The following is an 18,537-nucleotide window of genomic DNA, read 5'->3' as shown; positions in this document are numbered from 1 at the left end:
CGACAAATCAAACCAGAATGATAGAATCGTCGCTCAAAACGATTGGTTGTGGTTTAACAATTTGAACTGTTATTTTTTTCTTTTTAAGTCATGGTTTTATATCAAAATGATAAACATTATGATAGATTATAATAATTTCATATTCAGAAATTATAGTAATAATAGTATATAATTTCTTATAGTTGTCGAGAGAGGAGGGTGGCCATTGATGACCATAACGTCGTTGATAAAATGCTTTGAGCGGTTAGCTCCGAAGAAGAAACCATGGGAGAAAGGCTCTTAGCGGAGAAAACATGTAGACAATGTTATTCTGTCAACTTTATTTTTTTTTTATTTTTTAAATTTAAGGGTGAAATAGTCATTTTCATAAATCTATGTTTTTTTAATGTAAAATTATGTTAGACCTCAAATATGTTAGAAACTGAAAACCGTATCTTAAACTTTCAAAGTTATAAAATTAGACCCTAAGTATGTTACTTTCATGCCTAAATCATATAAACTATATAATTAATTTTTCTTATTCACTAGATTCTGATAAACATTTTAAAGTTTTTATTAGGTTACTTATCAGATCAATTAATATATATAAATATATATATATATATATATATATATATATATATATATATATATATATATATATATATTTTCAAAACTAAAAAGTCCACCATAACATATAACCAAGGTTCTATGGAAAATATTTTATGTTGTTTTCATCAACCACTTTAGGGTATGTTGACATTTTCCCTTTTCTTATAAAACCAATGATTGGCCAATGGAACTTATTGGAGTATTGGACCCAAAGAAGAAGATAAAGTTATTATTTCAATGGATTAGGTATATTATATATGCATATGTATTTGTATATCTATTTCTTGATTTTAGAACACATGGAAACTTTTGGGATTAGGTCCATTAGGATATCCATCAATTTATCATGTACATCATGTCTTCATGCATGAAGTATTTGTACAAAACTTTGACCAAATCCGATCCTTTGTACACAGAAATGGTATGGTACTTGCAACCGATCATGACTGTCAGTGCCCCCTTGAATAAGTCTCCAAACCAATTAAAGCATAAAACTGGTGACTTAACTTTTTAAATTCTTATTTCATTTATTATATAATGTTATTTCATGATTTGTCTTTAAATGTGTAAAAAACGACTTCCCAATGTTATGTAACACGTTATTTCATTATGTTTAGATGGTGGATTGGTATTACTTTCCCGATCATCCCCCTATGAAAGTAATACCGATCAGAACCATCGAAATGAAAGAAGTTTTCTTCTATAACTTCTTGTTGGATATCTTTTCTAACAATGAGAATAAAGTAATTAAATTAATATATTTAAAATTATACATTAAATAAAGCAACTCTGAGAAAGACATATTTATTATTCATTTATTACAAAACTTCAAATCATATAAACTACTCCACTTGGATAATTTGAAACTAAAAAGCCTTTTGTCTTCTATTTCGTGGTAGGCAACTGAGAAACTGACCCCACCCCCAATGCTTGACATTTTTATCCATCTTGAAACAAATAAAAGAGTAACAAAATGATACACTCAATAACATTTAACAAACTTAATGGCACCACAAGAGAAACATCCCCAAAAGCATATAAAAAAGATTGCCATGAGAACTAATATCCATAAAAAAATCTTCAAAACCTTTATTCATATACAAACTGAACATCAACATGAATGTACTTTCTCAGAAGTTGAACAATTGATGAAGTAAAACTAGCCAACATATGACACTCAACATGCGTTTTAGACTCGGAAACAACCCCATGAATAACTAACTTTTTAAGATTCAAACACCTTTCAAGCAAACACGCGACCCAATCAGCAAAATGCTCATCAAGAACCGTCCATCCAACATCCAGAGCAGTCACATTCACCATCGGAGACGAACCCTGCAAGCTATAACTAAGAACACCCTCTTTCAACTCATCTCTCAACTCATAACTCAACGCAAGATAGTTCAATTCAGGAAAACACAAAGCAATCGATTCAAGGTCAACAAAGTCAACCTCGTCATCAAACACCACGTTCCATAACCTTAACCTTCTCAGTTTAGAAGATTTCGATATTATCTGATAAAACTTTGACCAAATGATGGTGAAATTGCTTACATCAATGATTTCAAGATCATCTATAGGGTCAATAATGTCGAGATGCAAGATGCTAACATCATCCATCTTAAAATGCTTCAAACTACCGTTCCCACTTAGCTCAAACAACTCAAGAGCACAATCTTTCAAATGCAGCTTCTCGAGATTATCCGCTTCCAACGTAAACTTATCTAAACTTATCGCTTCGATATAGACTTTCTTCAACGTTTGACTAGTCAACTCAACCGTTACCTGAGCATCATTTATGGCAATCTCGGGACTAATAAGCCCTAAAAACTCAATCTTTGGGCATGCGGTAAGCAACAAATTAAGATCCAACGACGAAATGTTAACATAACTCAAAGAAAGCGACTTCAAGAAAACAAATCTTTGATAATTCGGGTCAACTCCCGTAATCGAATTATGAGCCAAAACCAAAAGCTCAAGCTTCTGCCGCGCACAAATATCAAGAATATTAACATTAGGCGCGGTACGCACGTTATAAAACAAGCAACGTAACGTCTCTCGTGTGTACATTAACCACGCAATAACCGCAGAAGCCGAAAACTCATCAACATCATCCATTAATATAGACAGACCTTGTAACCCTTTGGTTTGGAAAATCGTCTGCGTGATTAATATCTCGAGCCGGCTCGTTGTGAGGTCACGAAACACGGGCCAATCATCGGAATTAAACGAAAGCATGTGCAAATGTTTATCGCAGGCTTCGCGCCATTTCTTACAGGTTGTCGAGGCGATTACGACGTCTCTAGCAGCCCTAAGGTGGGATAATATGTTGCCGATTACTTCGACAGGAAGACGGTCCATAGCATGAAATATGAATGTATGATTTATGAACCCTGATTGTGTCTATAATAACATGAAACCCTAAGGTGATAATTATGTATTAGATTAAAATTAATTCAAACTGATGATTAAATGAATCCGGAAATTATATATACAATTGAAGAATGTGGGATTAAATGAGAAAGCGAAGAAGTTAATATTATTATTATTCGAAAAGTATAAAAAATTAGGGCAAATAATAATATTATTATTGTTAGTAGATAGTAAGGCGAATATGCAAAATTCAAAATTTTAGGGAATAATAATATTGGGGAATTGGAGATACCGGAATAAGAAGAATGGATGATGAGGTGTCAATAATAATAATCATCGGCGACTGTGATCGGAAAACAGAGGATATCGGAGTTGACGGTGATGGGCTCCGATCGGCGTGTAACGGTCCGCTTATGGAGATTTAACGGTTGGTTGTTCAATGTGACGTTATAATAAGTTTGATAAAATGGAAAAGAATCACATATATGATATATTCTTATTTTTAGAAAAAATAATAATTAGGGTCATTCTGGGTGTTTGGGATTACTTGTTTAACTTCTTATGACTTATATAAGTCATAAGTTATGAATTATACATTCATAACACCTAACTTTCTCAAACACCTTATAACCTATAAGTTACAAGCTATAAGGAGATAAAATAAGGTATCCCAAACACCACCTCGGTATACCTTCGGAAAAAAAATTAATAAAAATAATAAGAAACAGGATAAATTTTTTTTTATGATTTTCTTGACTATATTAGTATAGCACTTTCTTAAGATAACAACAAATTTACTATTACATTATCCGCAATCGCCTGAATCTCGAGACACTCTTCAAACAAATTATTATGATTTTTTTGATTGCATATTAGTATAACATTTTTCTTAAGATAACAAGATTTTATGATTTTCTCGTCATAAACAATCTCCCGATTTATAAAAATGTTATTTTCGTAAAATATGTATATTTGTTATAAAAATCATACATCTTGCATTATTTAAACATGTTATGAATCCCCAAAGTTTCAACATTTACTTGTAGTTATGCCTTTTATTTAACTTAATAGAGCTCGAGTTGTCTTATTTTGAGCTCAAATCTTAAAGTTTTAGCTCAACTCTCGTGACCACTTTTACGAGTTTAAGCTTAACTATGGCATCTACTTTATTATCAATTTTTATATTAATAATTCTTTTATACATATTAATTGTTATAATTTTGAGCTCGAGAACGTTTGTTAAATGAGCTCCATTATACACATGAGCTCTCAAGCTCGGGCTTATTAAACCTTAACACGGTTCAATATTTTAACAAGCAAATCTTAAGTAGCTTATAGACAGCTTAAATCATTTATACCCTGCATTTTTTTTTTCAAAATAGATCATTTGTCCTTGCCAGAAAAAAATGATAATATTTTATCCATTTTTATATGTATGGAAGTTCACTTAATAAAACTGTATAAATAAAGGTACAAGTCCAACACTTGGGAATTCTTGTACCAATATGCAATTAAAAGAACTGGAATCATATTTGTAACCATTTTCCCTAGAAACTCACATACATACACACATAAAATAAATTTAAATATGCAAAACAATAAGTGATTTTGGAACGATTATGCAAGATCAAACAAAAGTTTCCAAAAGAAGATTCATAAAGTAGAATAATAATGAGAACTGAACCCTCTGCAAAGTTGAAGGATCTAGTGCTGGGATTACCACACCCAGTTTGACCCAAAAAGTAAACACTTGTTACCAATATTCATATAAATTTTATCCTTTCAAATGCCCAAAAAAAGTGAAAAAAGTATCACATACGATTATCAAGATTCATTCAATAGGCCTCTGTCCCAAAACAGATATGTCTTCATACCGTTTCTGCATAAATAATAACAACACGCTAAGAACCACTCGGATATGAAAACCCAAAAAGTATAACTACAAAGATTGGTCATTGATAAACTGCATTACAAGAAGGGAATAAAAAAACACGTGATTCAGTTCAAGAATAAGCTGGCTTACCCCGATATTGTTATTCTCCCAGAGTTTATGAACTCCATAGTCAACTGCTTGAAACACATAAATCAGCATAACTCCATAAGTATCTCAGTCGGTGCATATCTTTTATATATAAAACTTTAAAACCATACACAATATATAACCAAAGTCTAACCTACACACTTAAAAGGGGTGTTTTAGATCTCTATTTGTTTAAACTAAGCCCGTGTTGCAGAACTCGCTAGGCGTTAGTAGGGCGGTGAGCTAGGATCTAGCGATTAATCAGGATTCAGAATTAATCAAATTGGAATTTCTATGTAATTTTCCAAATATACATACACCTTATTGTGATATCTAAATTTTCAATTTTGACCAAACAACGATTAATCGGTAAGCGATATTGACCGATATATCACCGATTTTCCAGATGTCAGCTTTTTAGTCTTAATTGTTAATTTTTAGTGTTTAATGTTAGTGTTTTAAGTCTTAATCAGTTCAAGTTAGCGTTTTGTAAGTTGCAAAAGGTTATGGTGAGAGAGTATACCGAATTGTTAGTGTTAAATCGCTATACATATAAATTGTGCATGATATTAAAATTACCGATAATCCACCGCGACCTTGACCGATATCCGATATTGAGCCTAGGCGTGATTATTGTTTATTTCGTTGATACTAAAGGCAATCAATCAAATGAGTGTTTATTTCCTTGATGAAATACCATAACCTTATGTAAAAACTAGACTAAACATACATGATAATTAGTAATACAAAATATAATCAGATCTATGAGGATAATCAATTAATTCTATAAACTTAATAACCTAACTAATCAAATCAAAAGTGTATTATAAACTGGAGCATGTGATAATAATAATAATAATAATAATAATAAATGATGATGAAATGAAGCCCTAACTACCCACCCGTTCACCGAGGAAAGCACCGGCGATGACGAAGGTGACGTAGACGGAGTTACGGCGCATAAGGACTTTGTATAGTCCTTCAAATAGTCCACCGGTTCTCCGAGCTGCCGTACTCATCGTGATAAATTGACGGTGAAATGTTAGTGGGATTTGGGGGTTTTCGGCCAATCTAGGTTACCGATACTGTTTTTTGTTCCGTGGATTCAGGGTGAGCAAAACCGGATCCGGTTCAGTACATATATTCCTTTCAAATCTTTCAAATTGATGCGAAAGCTCGTGGCTCGTTCGATAAAAGTTCGAATAACACTACCTGAAAAAAAATGATTTGGATAATCTGAGCTAAGTTGGCTCATTTTTGTAACAGAGCCAAAATCGATCTAAGCTCGGCTTGTTGGCTCCTTTAACTTCAAAATCGAGCACATGCCTAAGCTACCTCGTTTAAATTTGAGCTCAACCTCAAAACCACCATGGCTCGACTCATGAACAACCCTACGTAAAAGTATCATTTTCGTCTCTAATGTTTTGTGACTTATGCAAGTTTCATACAAAAACCTTTTATTACTTTTGTGTTCCGAGTTCATTTAAGAAAAGAAATGCAAGGAAAAGAAAATTTTCTTTTCTTATCTTTTCTTTTGTTATCTCCTCTTTTGCTTCAACTTATTTTCCTTTCTAATCTTTCCAAGTTGGAAATGTACAAATTCTTTTATTTTACACATCATTTTCTCTTCCCTCCCCTCCTTTTCTTTCTTTAAATGAAACTCGGGAACACCTCTTTTAAATTTTCCTTTCTTTTCCTTTCTTAAATGAAACTCGGGAACACAACATATTTTTTCCATCCCTCCTTTTTCTTCCCTTTCCTCAGTTAAATGAAACTTGGGAACACAACCTTATTTTTTGTATATGGATATTTGAGGTTCTATGTTTCTTATCATTTGTATTTATTTCACTAACCTTGACTATTTTTTTTCTGGAACGACCTACTAAGTAACGCCGGATATTCCGTACGCCCCCCCCCCCCATTGGCTAAAGGTAGCCCGAGCTGGCCACGAGTCCGGACGGACGAAGCCCCTAACGGTCCACCTATTGAGGGATTCCCCGGATAAAACCTGACCCTCACGCTCGTCAAACGGCATGACTGCGATGGACCAGTATAACTAGGTGAGATCAGGACTCGAACTATGGCAAACCATGGTCATCCCTCATATCTCTCATATAAATTGATGATAGTGAGGTTTGAAACTCAATCTCTCACAAGTAAAGTGAATGTTTTATCATTAAGTCACATCCAATTTATAACCCAGACTATTTTAAATGGTAGATCAGGGTAATACGGTCCTTTTAATTTATGTATAACAGTAATTATATTTTTAACGCTTTCCCTCAAAACTCTTTAATAAAGTCCTAAATCTTAATTAAATGTATTTTTTTATTAAAAAAAAAGGACATTGTCTCCCTCTTTTTTCCACTTACAGCCATCATTGTCAATAGATTATAGATAGTACACACTGTTTCATTAGTTTGACATTATCATTGACTCGGGATAATAAGTCGGCCATGTCAGACAACTAATTCGCTCAGTCCATAAATTTTGTTTTATAACCATTCTTGATTCGTTTGCATTAGTTTTAGTGTAGTATAAGCCATATGAAAGTACGTTATTCATCAAATCCATATTTTCACCTTAAAACATATTCGTGATGTATCGTGCACTTGCATTCTTAATACACTATCTTTTCGATAAATACCTTTAAAAGGGAGATTGGATATTAGATCATGGACTTAGGGGATTAGGGAAATAAACGAGTATTACATCGATAATCTTTCTCGTAGACACAAATTCCTTAAACAGTTGTTGTGTCCCCTTTTGATCCTTTAAGACCATATCATGTCTGATTTGATGGGGGTTAATCTAAAAAGATAACAAGGAAATGTTTAGCTTCATTCGTGCATTGAGCACTTGTACCATTCAAAGGCCTACTAGGCTACTAGTATTAGTAATGGGTCATGGGTTGTTGGTCTATTGGTAGACAGTTTCTTGAACACCCGCAGGGGCGGATCTATAGTAGAAATGGGTGGTTCCCCGGAACCACCCGAGTTTCAAAATAATAATGTATTTGTATATATAAAACATTAGAAGAACCACCTTATAAATCAGGAAGGAACCACCTTAAAAACATTTGAAACGTTTGGCCAGCTGGTAAGGTGCTGGTTTTGTAACTTGAAGGTCACAAGTTCAATTCCGGATTTCCATATAATTTTTGAACTTTTTTTCTTGAACTCTTCCTTTTTACTAACTACTGCACAACCCATTTAGGGTTTTATTAGTCAAAAAATAAAACACACAGACACTAAACACAATGGCGCCTGCTATCTCCCCTGTCCCCTCTTCCCCGTCGGCCGTTCCCCGACCACCACCGCAGCTTTTCTGGCCGTTCTCCAACCTCCTGCCTTCCTCTCCTCCTGTCTTCTACTCTTCCTCGAAGCTCGATTGCTCGAATCCTCCCACTTTGAAGGTAAGATTGCATTCATTTGTTAAATGTTAATTTTTCTTGACTTGTTAATTGTTCTTGATTGCTAACTACTTAATTGTTAGGTTATTTGTTAAATTTAGTTTTAATGGCTTGTGGTCACGAATAGTATATTTCAAATCATGGTTGTTGGTGTTGGGTGTTAAAATAGTTGGAAAGATAAGAGTGGTGGTGTTGGTGGATGTTTTTTGTTGAGGTAAGGTTAATTGTGTGAATATGGTTTCTAATCGACCCGAACCTCAAACGGACCCGGAATTTATTATTGTATTTTTATTATGTAATGAACTTTGCCCGAACCATCTAACCGACCCGAACCTCAAACCGACCCGGAATTTTTTATACCCGATTCTATGAAATTGAATCATCTAAAAGTTGTGCACCACCTGAAAAAAATTCCTGGATCCGCCACTGAACACCCGAAGCTTTTGAGTTCGAGTCATAGGAAGTAAAAATTGTAATGGGTCCAATAAAATTAGGCCTAATATGTGTAGAATTACACTTTAGCGATTTTGCGAAGCTTCAAAAACAAATATACCCAAAGAATTAGGCCCATTAGTAACATCTCTAAAAAGTTCATTGAGCCCATCGGAAATTGCTAGTAATTAAAATCCGGCCCGATCTCTTTATATAGTATTCACTTTACAATTTACTTAGTATTCACGTTCCAAGAGAATCATTTAGTTTGTTTTGTTTTCACGAAGTACTAATTAGTCTTTCTCGTTTAATGGTGTTAGAGGTGTATAGTGTAATGTCCAAAGTAAGAAGTTTATGAAAATTTTAAAACGTGGTGTATGAAAATTTAAGAAACGGGTGTATGAAGATTAATATATTAAAAAACACAAAATCATAGGTGCTTAGGGTGTAGAATTGTAGATTAAGACGTCAAGAGTTCAACAACTGTAGCGTGTCACATTTAGCTGTTCTAAAGAAAAAATAAACACAAAGTTGTGGAGGGTTGAAGATTTAAGAAAGGAGGCAAAGCTTGAGGATGTGATTTTTTTAAGACGGTGTACATCTTTCATTTCTTCTGGTTTATATCTTTTCCTACTACATCTTTTGTATTTGTCTTTTATTTCATCTGGTGTATATCTTTTCCTTTAGAGTTTATCTTTTTTAATTTGGTTGTTAGTTTTGAGCACTCTAAATATCCATGGGCTACGTACGGAATGAATTAGTATTTGAATGAATTTAAAGTTATAAGAACTTGATTTCTTGGACCCTTGGTTCGATTGTAGTATTTGGTTAACATAAAGTTTTTTTAGACATTTGATTGTTTCGTTCTGGCATAAATCTCCATCTTACCTTCAATCGCCATTGTTGCGTGCTCCTTATGCTTCATACAGCCACACATATACCATTCAGTCGCCATTGTTTCCTGCTTATTCTTCTAAACAGTCTACATCCAATTGTAGAATAACTAGGTGGAAGACTTTTTTGGTTTATTGTCTAAAAATATGACTTTAATAATACGAATTGAATAGTTTGATAGATAAACTAGTATAGATATATACAAGTTACAATGGTTTTCTTAAAATTCATAACAAAAATTGTAAATTGTATTTTAAAAGTATTTTAAAAGATATAAGTGAAAAATGAAAAATATGTTAATGAATAATAAAAATCAAACGCATGTGAGCGTAGTATACTAACATATACTAGAAAAAATCAAAACGCATTTAAGTGTTTTTTTAATTGTTATATCAGACTCCTCGTTGATAGGCTTTAAAAAGAGTGTCAAAATGACATGATATGGCTTTAAAACCTCAATATCACGCAATGCCGATAATGGAAGGGCTTCAATGCATTAACGCCCAACAAATGAAATATGTTGGCAAATGGTGGGGCCCAAATCTAAAGGGGTTGGCGTTAAGAGGCTTTAAACGACAATATGGCTTTAAGATTAAAGGCTCACTAATTATATGGCAGTGACGTAATATTTTAACATGGGCTTTAAAGCCCCTCCACAACTAATAGTCTTAAGGGTGGTACCAATGGGGAAAGGGAGAGGGGTGGTGTTGCATCAGTACTGATGGGAACATCACCCCGCCTCATGTGGTACCGAAAGAAAACACCCCGGAGTGTCTCGGAGTTGTGCGTATGTGTTGTTCAGCATCAAGATCATTGAAGGCGCGGGATGTAATTTCGGGATGAAGTAATGATTTGAGACGGGAGGAGTGTGAACACCGTCTCACCCATCTAAGAACCGAATTAAAATGAGAGGGTGGTGTGACCATTGCTACCACCCTAACGCATTAACTTCTTGTGAATCACTATTCACACGATTCACGATACAAGCATTTTAGGGTTTTTTTTAAACAACAAATATTTCCACTTTACACCAATGTTACACGTCTTTGCTCATGTTTAAACCTGAGACCTCCCCTTTAAGGCTATATGTAGTGGCGGGGCTACAAAATGGGACGACTTGCGACATGTGACCCTAGTCAGCAAATGGTGAGTTTTTGCTTTAATGAAGTAAGAGTATTCCCATCTTATTCTCTATCCTTAAATCCAAATTTACACTAAAACACATTACATTTTCGCTATTATTTTCAATTAAGTAATATTTTTTTATACATTTACCATTACCAATTATGTTCCCTTCACTTAAAACCACTTTCAAAAAAATATTAAAAAATTATAGAGGATGAACAGTAGTTTTTCAAATATATAAAAAATCATTGTGTTCTCTAAAATATAAAAGTATTCACTCACAACATCCTAAATCACTCCATAAATTAAAAAAAAAAAAAACCCTCACGTACAATAAAGGGTTGGATGAGAATGCTCCAATGGTATTGCAGCCCAATATATATGCATACACACACACACACACACATATATATATATTACACACACAACATATTAAAATATTATTACTTCCAAACTCAAATCCGGCGACAAGAATCCGTCCACTACAATTCGCCCCTTATCGCCCCAACAATTCGTCCACTACACTAGCCTAAGAGACATATGTCTCTACCAAGTGGGCTAGCCTCACATTGGCATACAAGCATTTTAGTAGTAATAATAATATAATATAGTAAAGTTATAATATAAATGGGGGACAAAAATGAGAAGTGTGAGAAAGATTTAACACCATACAAAAAACCCTTTAAAAATAAATTCAAAAAAATAATTAAAAAAATCATAACTCAAGATATAAATTAAAAACAAAAAAATTAAAAAAACCAAAATGTTTCCGCCATCATTCCCGTTAAAAAAATAAAAAAAAAAATGACGAAAAGACACAATGCCGAGATCAAAGACACAATAATGAAAATAAACAAAAAAACACAATTATAACTAAAAAACACAATAGATCGCAAAATATAACACAATACCGAACAAAATATAACACAATGTTGAACAATGTAACACAATATAAAGAAAAAAAGACACACTGTAATAAAAAAGATATAATGAATGACAAAAATAAAAACAAAACAAAATGATAAACAAAAAGATAAAATGATCTTTTTCATTTATTATTCTTTTTTTAATAAAAAATATGGTAGAAACATTTTTTTTATTTTTTTTGTTTTTTTATTTAATTTTAAGTTATGATTATTTTATTAATTTTTTTTATTTTTTAAAAGGTTTTTTATATGACTACAAATCTTTCTTACTTTTGTTCTCTTTTATTATATAACTTAATCTATAATAATAATAATAACAATAAGAACAATAATAATAACTAGTATTTAAACCCCCGCGTTGCGGGGGTGGCGAATGTTGATGAAACTGTAAATAATGGTTCAATTTGAATGCAAAGAAAAAACATCATATATCATAACATACCTATAATTTACAAAAGTTTTTCTTTTTTTTTTGTCTTTTTTTACAAAGTAGAAAATATAGCTGCCTTGTTTTGATGTTGGTCTTTGTTGCTACACCACCTCAGGCCTTTGTAAAAGTTTCCTTTGTTTATGGTGTACGATATTTGTTACATAACTGCAATTGTTGGGTGACAACAGTGAACAGAGATCAGCTGTTTTTCACCATATTTATTAAACTAAAATTAAACCGAACTAAAACAACTAAATGATATCAAAAGTGAAATAAACTTTTTTTTTGTTTCAAAATTAAGGTGAAAGTAAACCAAAAGTAAAAACACTAAAACAATAAGTACATCAAAATAGATAAAAGAATCATGCATACTTACAGGCAACCTGTTGTAGGGTGCTGCCAGTTGATGATTTAGTGAAGCTGCACATTCTTGTCACAATATATATTAGATGTCTTTAATATATGTTAAGTTAGTGTTGGTGTATTGGTGTATAGAACTTTATCTTCATTATGTTGTACCAAAAAAGGATGCCCCGTAGACAACTTGAATTGCTTTAAACCATATTTTCATCGGGTTCTGCAAATGTTAAAGTTCGTCATATGTTATTTTATTTTCATTTACTATATTTTTGTATTATGGGTCACCTGGAAAGTTTTGCTTGGCCTCTTTGATGTTCTGGATTTTGGGTCGGGTGTTGGTGGAGGTAAGTTGGTTGCAGCTGTTGCTGGAGTGATTGGTAGTTAATGGCGAAGGGGATGACTACTATATTTTCCTTTGTTATGTTGTTTAGCAGCTCTTAAATTGAAATTGGGAGTTATGTCTGTTGTGTTGTTGCTGCTGCTGGTAAATCCTTCAACCTGTGTTTGCCAATAACAGAAGGTCAGAAAGCATTGGTGCTCTTTAGATTGAATATTTCTATTTCAACTTTTTCATCGGAAAATAATGTTTGGTTAGTAGTATTGGAATGGAATACTTGTTTATGTAATCATCCATTCCTGGGGAATAGGGATTGACAGTGTTGATTGTTTGTTACGTTGATTCAAGCTGTTTTATGAACGTTTAGATGTATAGATTTAACTGTATTCGGTAATAGTTGTTCACGTGATAACCCAAATATCCCCTAGCCAGGTTCATCATTGATAAGATTTTTTTTCTCGAAAACCAGATTATTCCATTTACAAAATGCAACTTTAAAAATGTAATACTTCTTTACATCCACCAAAAAGTTAACGTTGAACGTATTGTTAAAAACGTCAATAGATGTAACCTCATAGTGGTTGAACCCACGCCACATGTCTCCAATTAGGGATGAGAGTTTTCGATGCCGGTACCGAATCGGTACAAAGTTTTTAGTTTTCGGTATCGGCACGGTACCGGTACGGTAAGTTCGTGAAATACCGGTACCAAACCGAACATTTGGGTACCGGTACCAAATATTTGGGATTTTGGGGATCGGTACCGGTATCATCCCGAGCTCATCCTTATCTCTAATAACAAAACATCACACCGTAAAATAATAACATAAATAAACCCATACCACTTCACACGATCATTGAGAAAGACAAAACATTTTGGCTCAGATATGTGTAATAGATATCAATAGCTGCACCAACCAACTATTTACTTCAGTCATCATAGCCTCTTGTATAATAAAAAAAACACCAAAGCAATTTGTATCTTGAGTAAGTAGAGAAGAAAATTAGCCTCGAAGCCAATTAACCCAATTAACATAGAGAAGTAAAGATCAATTGATAAGTATGGACACAACAGAATCTACTTATCATTTTGGAATCTGAATAATCAAATACTTGTAAAGCATTATCTATATATGCTAATTCTTATAAGCAGAAACAAAATAACAAAACAGTAGATTACCTTAATGATGAAATCAACTAAGACCCCACCTCCCTTCCTTTGCTTCTGTCAACGACGGCCAGCTGCAAAATCACTAATATTAGTATTTGGGCCAATAATCGAGATGCAATGATCAGAGCAATCTAGTCTGATTCTCACGCCGGAGGGTGGTCACAAGGAGGAACCCCCCCCTTCTCAGTGACGAGCTTACGGTGTTTGTTTTGCAGGTCTCTTGAAGAACAGCCTTCTCAGTTAGATCTCATCCGTGGGAAACATTACTTAACCCCCAGATTATCTATAATCTGTCCAGATTATCTATAATCTGTCCAGGGTTCACTTAGTGTTTCTTCATTGGCGCCATCCGTGCATAAAACCTAAAACTATTTTAGTTTTTTCACAATTTCTGAAGAAATGGTTAACGTTACTCCGGTCCAAAGGCCAGTAACCGACCAAGAAACCCCGGTAACAACCCCAGCAACTGGGGGGAACACCGGCGGTTATACAATCCTTACGAACACTACTCCGACCACCAAAGCCGGAGCAAGTGCAGTAAATATTCCACTGGGGTTCACCGACACCCAGTTGGAAAAACGAACAAGGGCCCCTCGCCAAACACTAGATCAAGTGAAGGCGTGGGCCGAAGCACGGCAAAGAGAATTCCAAGCCGAATTGGATGAACGCTTGCGTTCAGCTCAACAGGCTGACGAATTCGGCAGTACTCGCCAACACCTCAATATGAGCAGTGACTGCGAGTACTCAGACGAGTTGGAGTCCGATACCGACGCGAACCCTCGCCATAAGGCGAAAGGGAAGCGTAAGGAAACGGACGTCCAACCAAAAAGGAATTTTGGGGAAGCTTTTAAACCAATCGCGGAGAGAAACCCGCGTGACTTCTCCAAAACCTTTAGACCAACTGCTACAAATGCAGGAAAGTCAAAATTCGCAAGGGACATTGCAGAAGCAATCGCCCCGAGAAGTGCCAAACAGATGTCCAACATTGGCACTTATGATGGTCTATCCGACCCAGACGACCATTTGAACAGGTTCATTGCGGGGGCTACCGTCAGCAACTGGACGGAACCCACGTGGTGCTACATGTTCCAGATGACTCTGGTCGGAGCGGCCAGGGCATGGTTCGATCGTTTACCGATCCACCACATATATGACTGGGCGGACTTTCAGAACAAGTTCAGCCAGCACTTTAGCCAACAGAGGAAGTACACTGAAGAGCAGTGGACGATCCTCAACTGCGTGAGAGAGGAGGATGAATCTTTACTAGACTTCATCACCCGCTTCAACTCCAAAAAGCTAAGTCTCGGCAACATAAGTGAGGATCTGGTTCGCGCCGCCTTCATCCAAGGCGCCGAATACCCAGAACTTATCCGCACATTGACGGGTAAGGATGGCATGCCATCAACTTGGGATGCCATCATGACGGCGGCAAAGCGTTTTGCCGAGACGGAAAAGCAACTGGGAAGGGATCTTCCCCAGAGTACACACCTCTACACGCAGAGGACAAGGGAGAACAACGTTAGGACCGCCCGGCAGAACAAAAAGAGGCGGCTAGGTATTTGGCAGTCAAGGGTAAACTTTGACACCTCATCCAGCTCTCGCCCTCTTGTTGGCGGAAGGGACAACACACACCCTTCAAACCGAAAAAACCGGTGGACGCCACTCACCAAGAGCGTCACGGAGATATTTGCCACGGAAAAATTGCCATGGCCAAAAGCCCCATTGATCCGGCAGAAACCTAATGCGGATCAAAGCAAGTCCTGTGATTTCCACGGGACAAAGGGTCATGGTACTGAAGAGTGCACATCCTTGAAAGACATTGTTGAAGCATTTGTCAAGGATGGAAGACTTGCACATCTCGTGGCATCAATCAGGAAGGGAGGAAGGAGTGACAACCGGTACAGAGGTAACGGACGAAAGCCCGTCGACATCAGCATCAACATGGTTCATGGCAAGGTTGGAGGAAGAAAAAGACGAGCGACAGAACCATGCGCGTGGAAGGAAGCTGAGGTGCGCTTCCCGCGAGTGCCAGGAGGCCCCAGCAAAGAAGGCCCCATCGTCATCAAAAGCCAGCTGGGGCATTACATCACCTCCCGCACTCTTGTTGACAACGGTGCTTCGTCGACGGTGATGTACAGGCAGTTCTTTGACAAGCTGGATGATGAAGACAAAGAACGCCTGGAAACGGTCTACGCTTCAATGGAAGGGTTTGACGGCAGTACAGAAACCCCCCTGGGTATCCTATCTTTCCCCGTCACTCTTACAGATGGAAAACACTCCCGCACAGAGGATGTGGACTTTGTCGTGATGAGGAAGCCACACCACACGTACGACATCCTCTTCGGGAGAGACGGGATGGCAAGATTCAACGCCGTGGTATCTTCAGTCCACGGCATGATGGGATGGCCAACAGCTGAGGGTGTGGCGATGATCACTGGCATTCCCCAGGTATGCATCGCATCTGTCTCATCTAAACCCCAACCAAAGATGGCTAAACCAACCATCACCGAACCGGAAAAATGGGCCTTCAATGGCAAATACCCCGACCAGGCCGTTACCATTGGACCAATAATCGTTGATCCCACCCGCACCTTACTCAAACGCCTACTGCAGAAAAACGCTGACATCTTTGCGTGGACACCAGCTGACATGACTGGTGTACCCCGAAGTAAGGCGGAGCATAAGCTCAAGTGCGATCCGGCTGTTACGCCAGTCGTACAAAAGCGCAGAGTAATGGGGCCTGAACAAACTAATGCGTGTAGAACCCAAGTCAAGGAACTCCTTGACGCAGGCATCATACGCGTTAGTAGATATCAAACATGGGTTGCAAATCCCGTAATGGTACCGAAGAATGACAAACAATGGCGCATGTGCATAGATTTCAAAGATTTGAACAAAGCATGCCCCAAAGATTGTTATCCGTTACCAGAAATTGATCTTAAGGTGGATTCGTTGGCACCATTTCGCCTTAAATGCTTCTTGGATGCGTATAAGGGGTACCATCAAATCCACATGGCCGTAGATGACCAGGACAAAACCGCGTTTCGGACGCCCGATGGTACATTTTGTTATAAAATGATGCCCTTCGGACTTAAGAATGCAGGGTCCACGTACCAACGCCTGATGGACAAAGAGTTTCATGCCCAAATCGGGAGAAACTTGGAAGTCTATATGGATGATTTGGTCATCAAAAGCCCCGAGCCAGAAGCGATGTTGAAAGACATTGAAGAAACTTTCAACACGCTCAGAAAGATAAACATGAAGCTCAACCCGAGCAAGTGTTCATTTGGGATGGAAGAAGGGAAGTTCTTGGGAGTCATTGTTACTAAAGATGGCTTCAGAGCGAACCCTGAAAAGGTCGAAGCCATTGTTAAAATGGAATCACCTACCACCATCAAACAGGCTCAGACACTGAATGGACGACTAGTCGCACTTAATCGCTTTTTGGCAAACCATGCAGATAAGTCGTTTCCTTTCGTGTCAACATTAAGAAACTGCTTAAAGAAAACGCACTTCCGCTGGACACCAGAAGCGGAAGCAGCTTTTCAGGAGATTCGGTCACGCCTGATCGAACTCCCAACACTTACAGCACCACATGCGGGAGAGGAGTTAATCCTATACCTTTCCGCAACAGATAGAGCAACCGGGGCAGTACTGCTAACAGAACGAAAAGGCATCCAGATGCCAATCTATTATGTTAGCCGTGTACTAACAGACGTAGAAACACGTTACTCTACCCTCGAAAAATTAGTCTTAGCACTTATACACGCTTCACGCAGGTTAAGACGATATTTCCAGGGCCACCCAATCACCATTCTCACCAACTTCAAACTCTCAAACGTTCTAGGCAAACCCGAATTATCGGGACGTCTAGCCAAATGGGCAATTGAATTGGGAGAATATGCAATTAAGTACAAGCCAAGACCAGCCATAAAAGGCCAGGTCCTGGCCGATTTTATTGCAGAAGTCCCCGCTACGCGGGAGAAAGAGTGCCAGGAGGAGGCTCAACCCTCCCCAGCACAGGACATCAACGATATCTGGCGACTCTATACTGATGGAGCAGCCAACAACGAGGGTTCAGGCGCAGGGTTAAAATTAACCAACCCAGCGGGCCAAGAATATACTTACGCTATTCGGTTGGATTTCCCAAGTACGAATAACGAAGCCGAATACGAAGCATTCTTGGCCGGATTGAGAATTGCGCGTAAAATGGGAGTGAAAAACTTGGAAGCCCACGTGGATTCCATGCTGGTGGCCAACCAAATAAATGGGACGTACACGGCTGTGAACGACACAATGGCCCTGTACCTCGCCCAGGCAAAAACCCTTATGCGTGATTTTAATGATTGTAAAGTCATACACGTTAAGCGCAGCGAAAACAAATCTGCGGATGCGTTAAGCAAGCTTGCATCACTAGCCTTCACCCACTTGGGAAATGACATCCGCATTGAACTCCTCGAAGCACCA

At 37.0% G+C, this 18,537-nt stretch overlaps 2 protein-coding genes across 2 annotated transcripts; both read right to left on the bottom strand.

Moving 5' to 3' along the window:
- Positions 1 to 1,595: 1,595 nt before the first annotated feature.
- On the bottom strand, positions 1,596 to 2,966 carry LOC143637285 (F-box/LRR-repeat protein At1g67190-like). Its single transcript, XM_077104718.1, has one exon. The coding sequence runs from the start codon at positions 2,950 to 2,952 to the stop codon at positions 1,681 to 1,683; it is 1,272 nt and encodes a 423-aa protein (XP_076960833.1). The 5' UTR covers positions 2,953 to 2,966; the 3' UTR covers positions 1,596 to 1,680.
- Positions 2,967 to 4,486: 1,520 nt separating this feature from the next.
- On the bottom strand, positions 4,487 to 6,057 carry LOC143637284 (cytochrome b-c1 complex subunit 9, mitochondrial-like). The gene is made up of 3 exons (XM_077104717.1): positions 5,883 to 6,057; positions 4,988 to 5,031; positions 4,487 to 4,843 (listed from the first exon to the last, which is right to left on the bottom strand). Exons 1-3 carry the CDS (start codon positions 6,001 to 6,003, stop codon positions 4,796 to 4,798), a joined length of 213 nt encoding a protein of 70 aa, XP_076960832.1. The 5' UTR covers positions 6,004 to 6,057; the 3' UTR covers positions 4,487 to 4,795.
- Between the last annotated feature and the right edge of the window lie 12,480 nt (positions 6,058 to 18,537).

The sequence above is a fragment of the Bidens hawaiensis genome, unplaced genomic scaffold (genome assembly GCF_021521415.1).
Source record: "Bidens hawaiensis isolate Kalapana, Puna unplaced genomic scaffold, B.hawaiensis_p1.1 tig00008219_1, whole genome shotgun sequence".
In the NCBI taxonomy this organism is placed as follows: Eukaryota; Viridiplantae; Streptophyta; class Magnoliopsida; order Asterales; family Asteraceae; genus Bidens; species Bidens hawaiensis.
The sequence above is the reverse complement of the archived record's forward strand: the minus strand, read 5'-3'. Positions and strand labels throughout refer to the sequence as shown.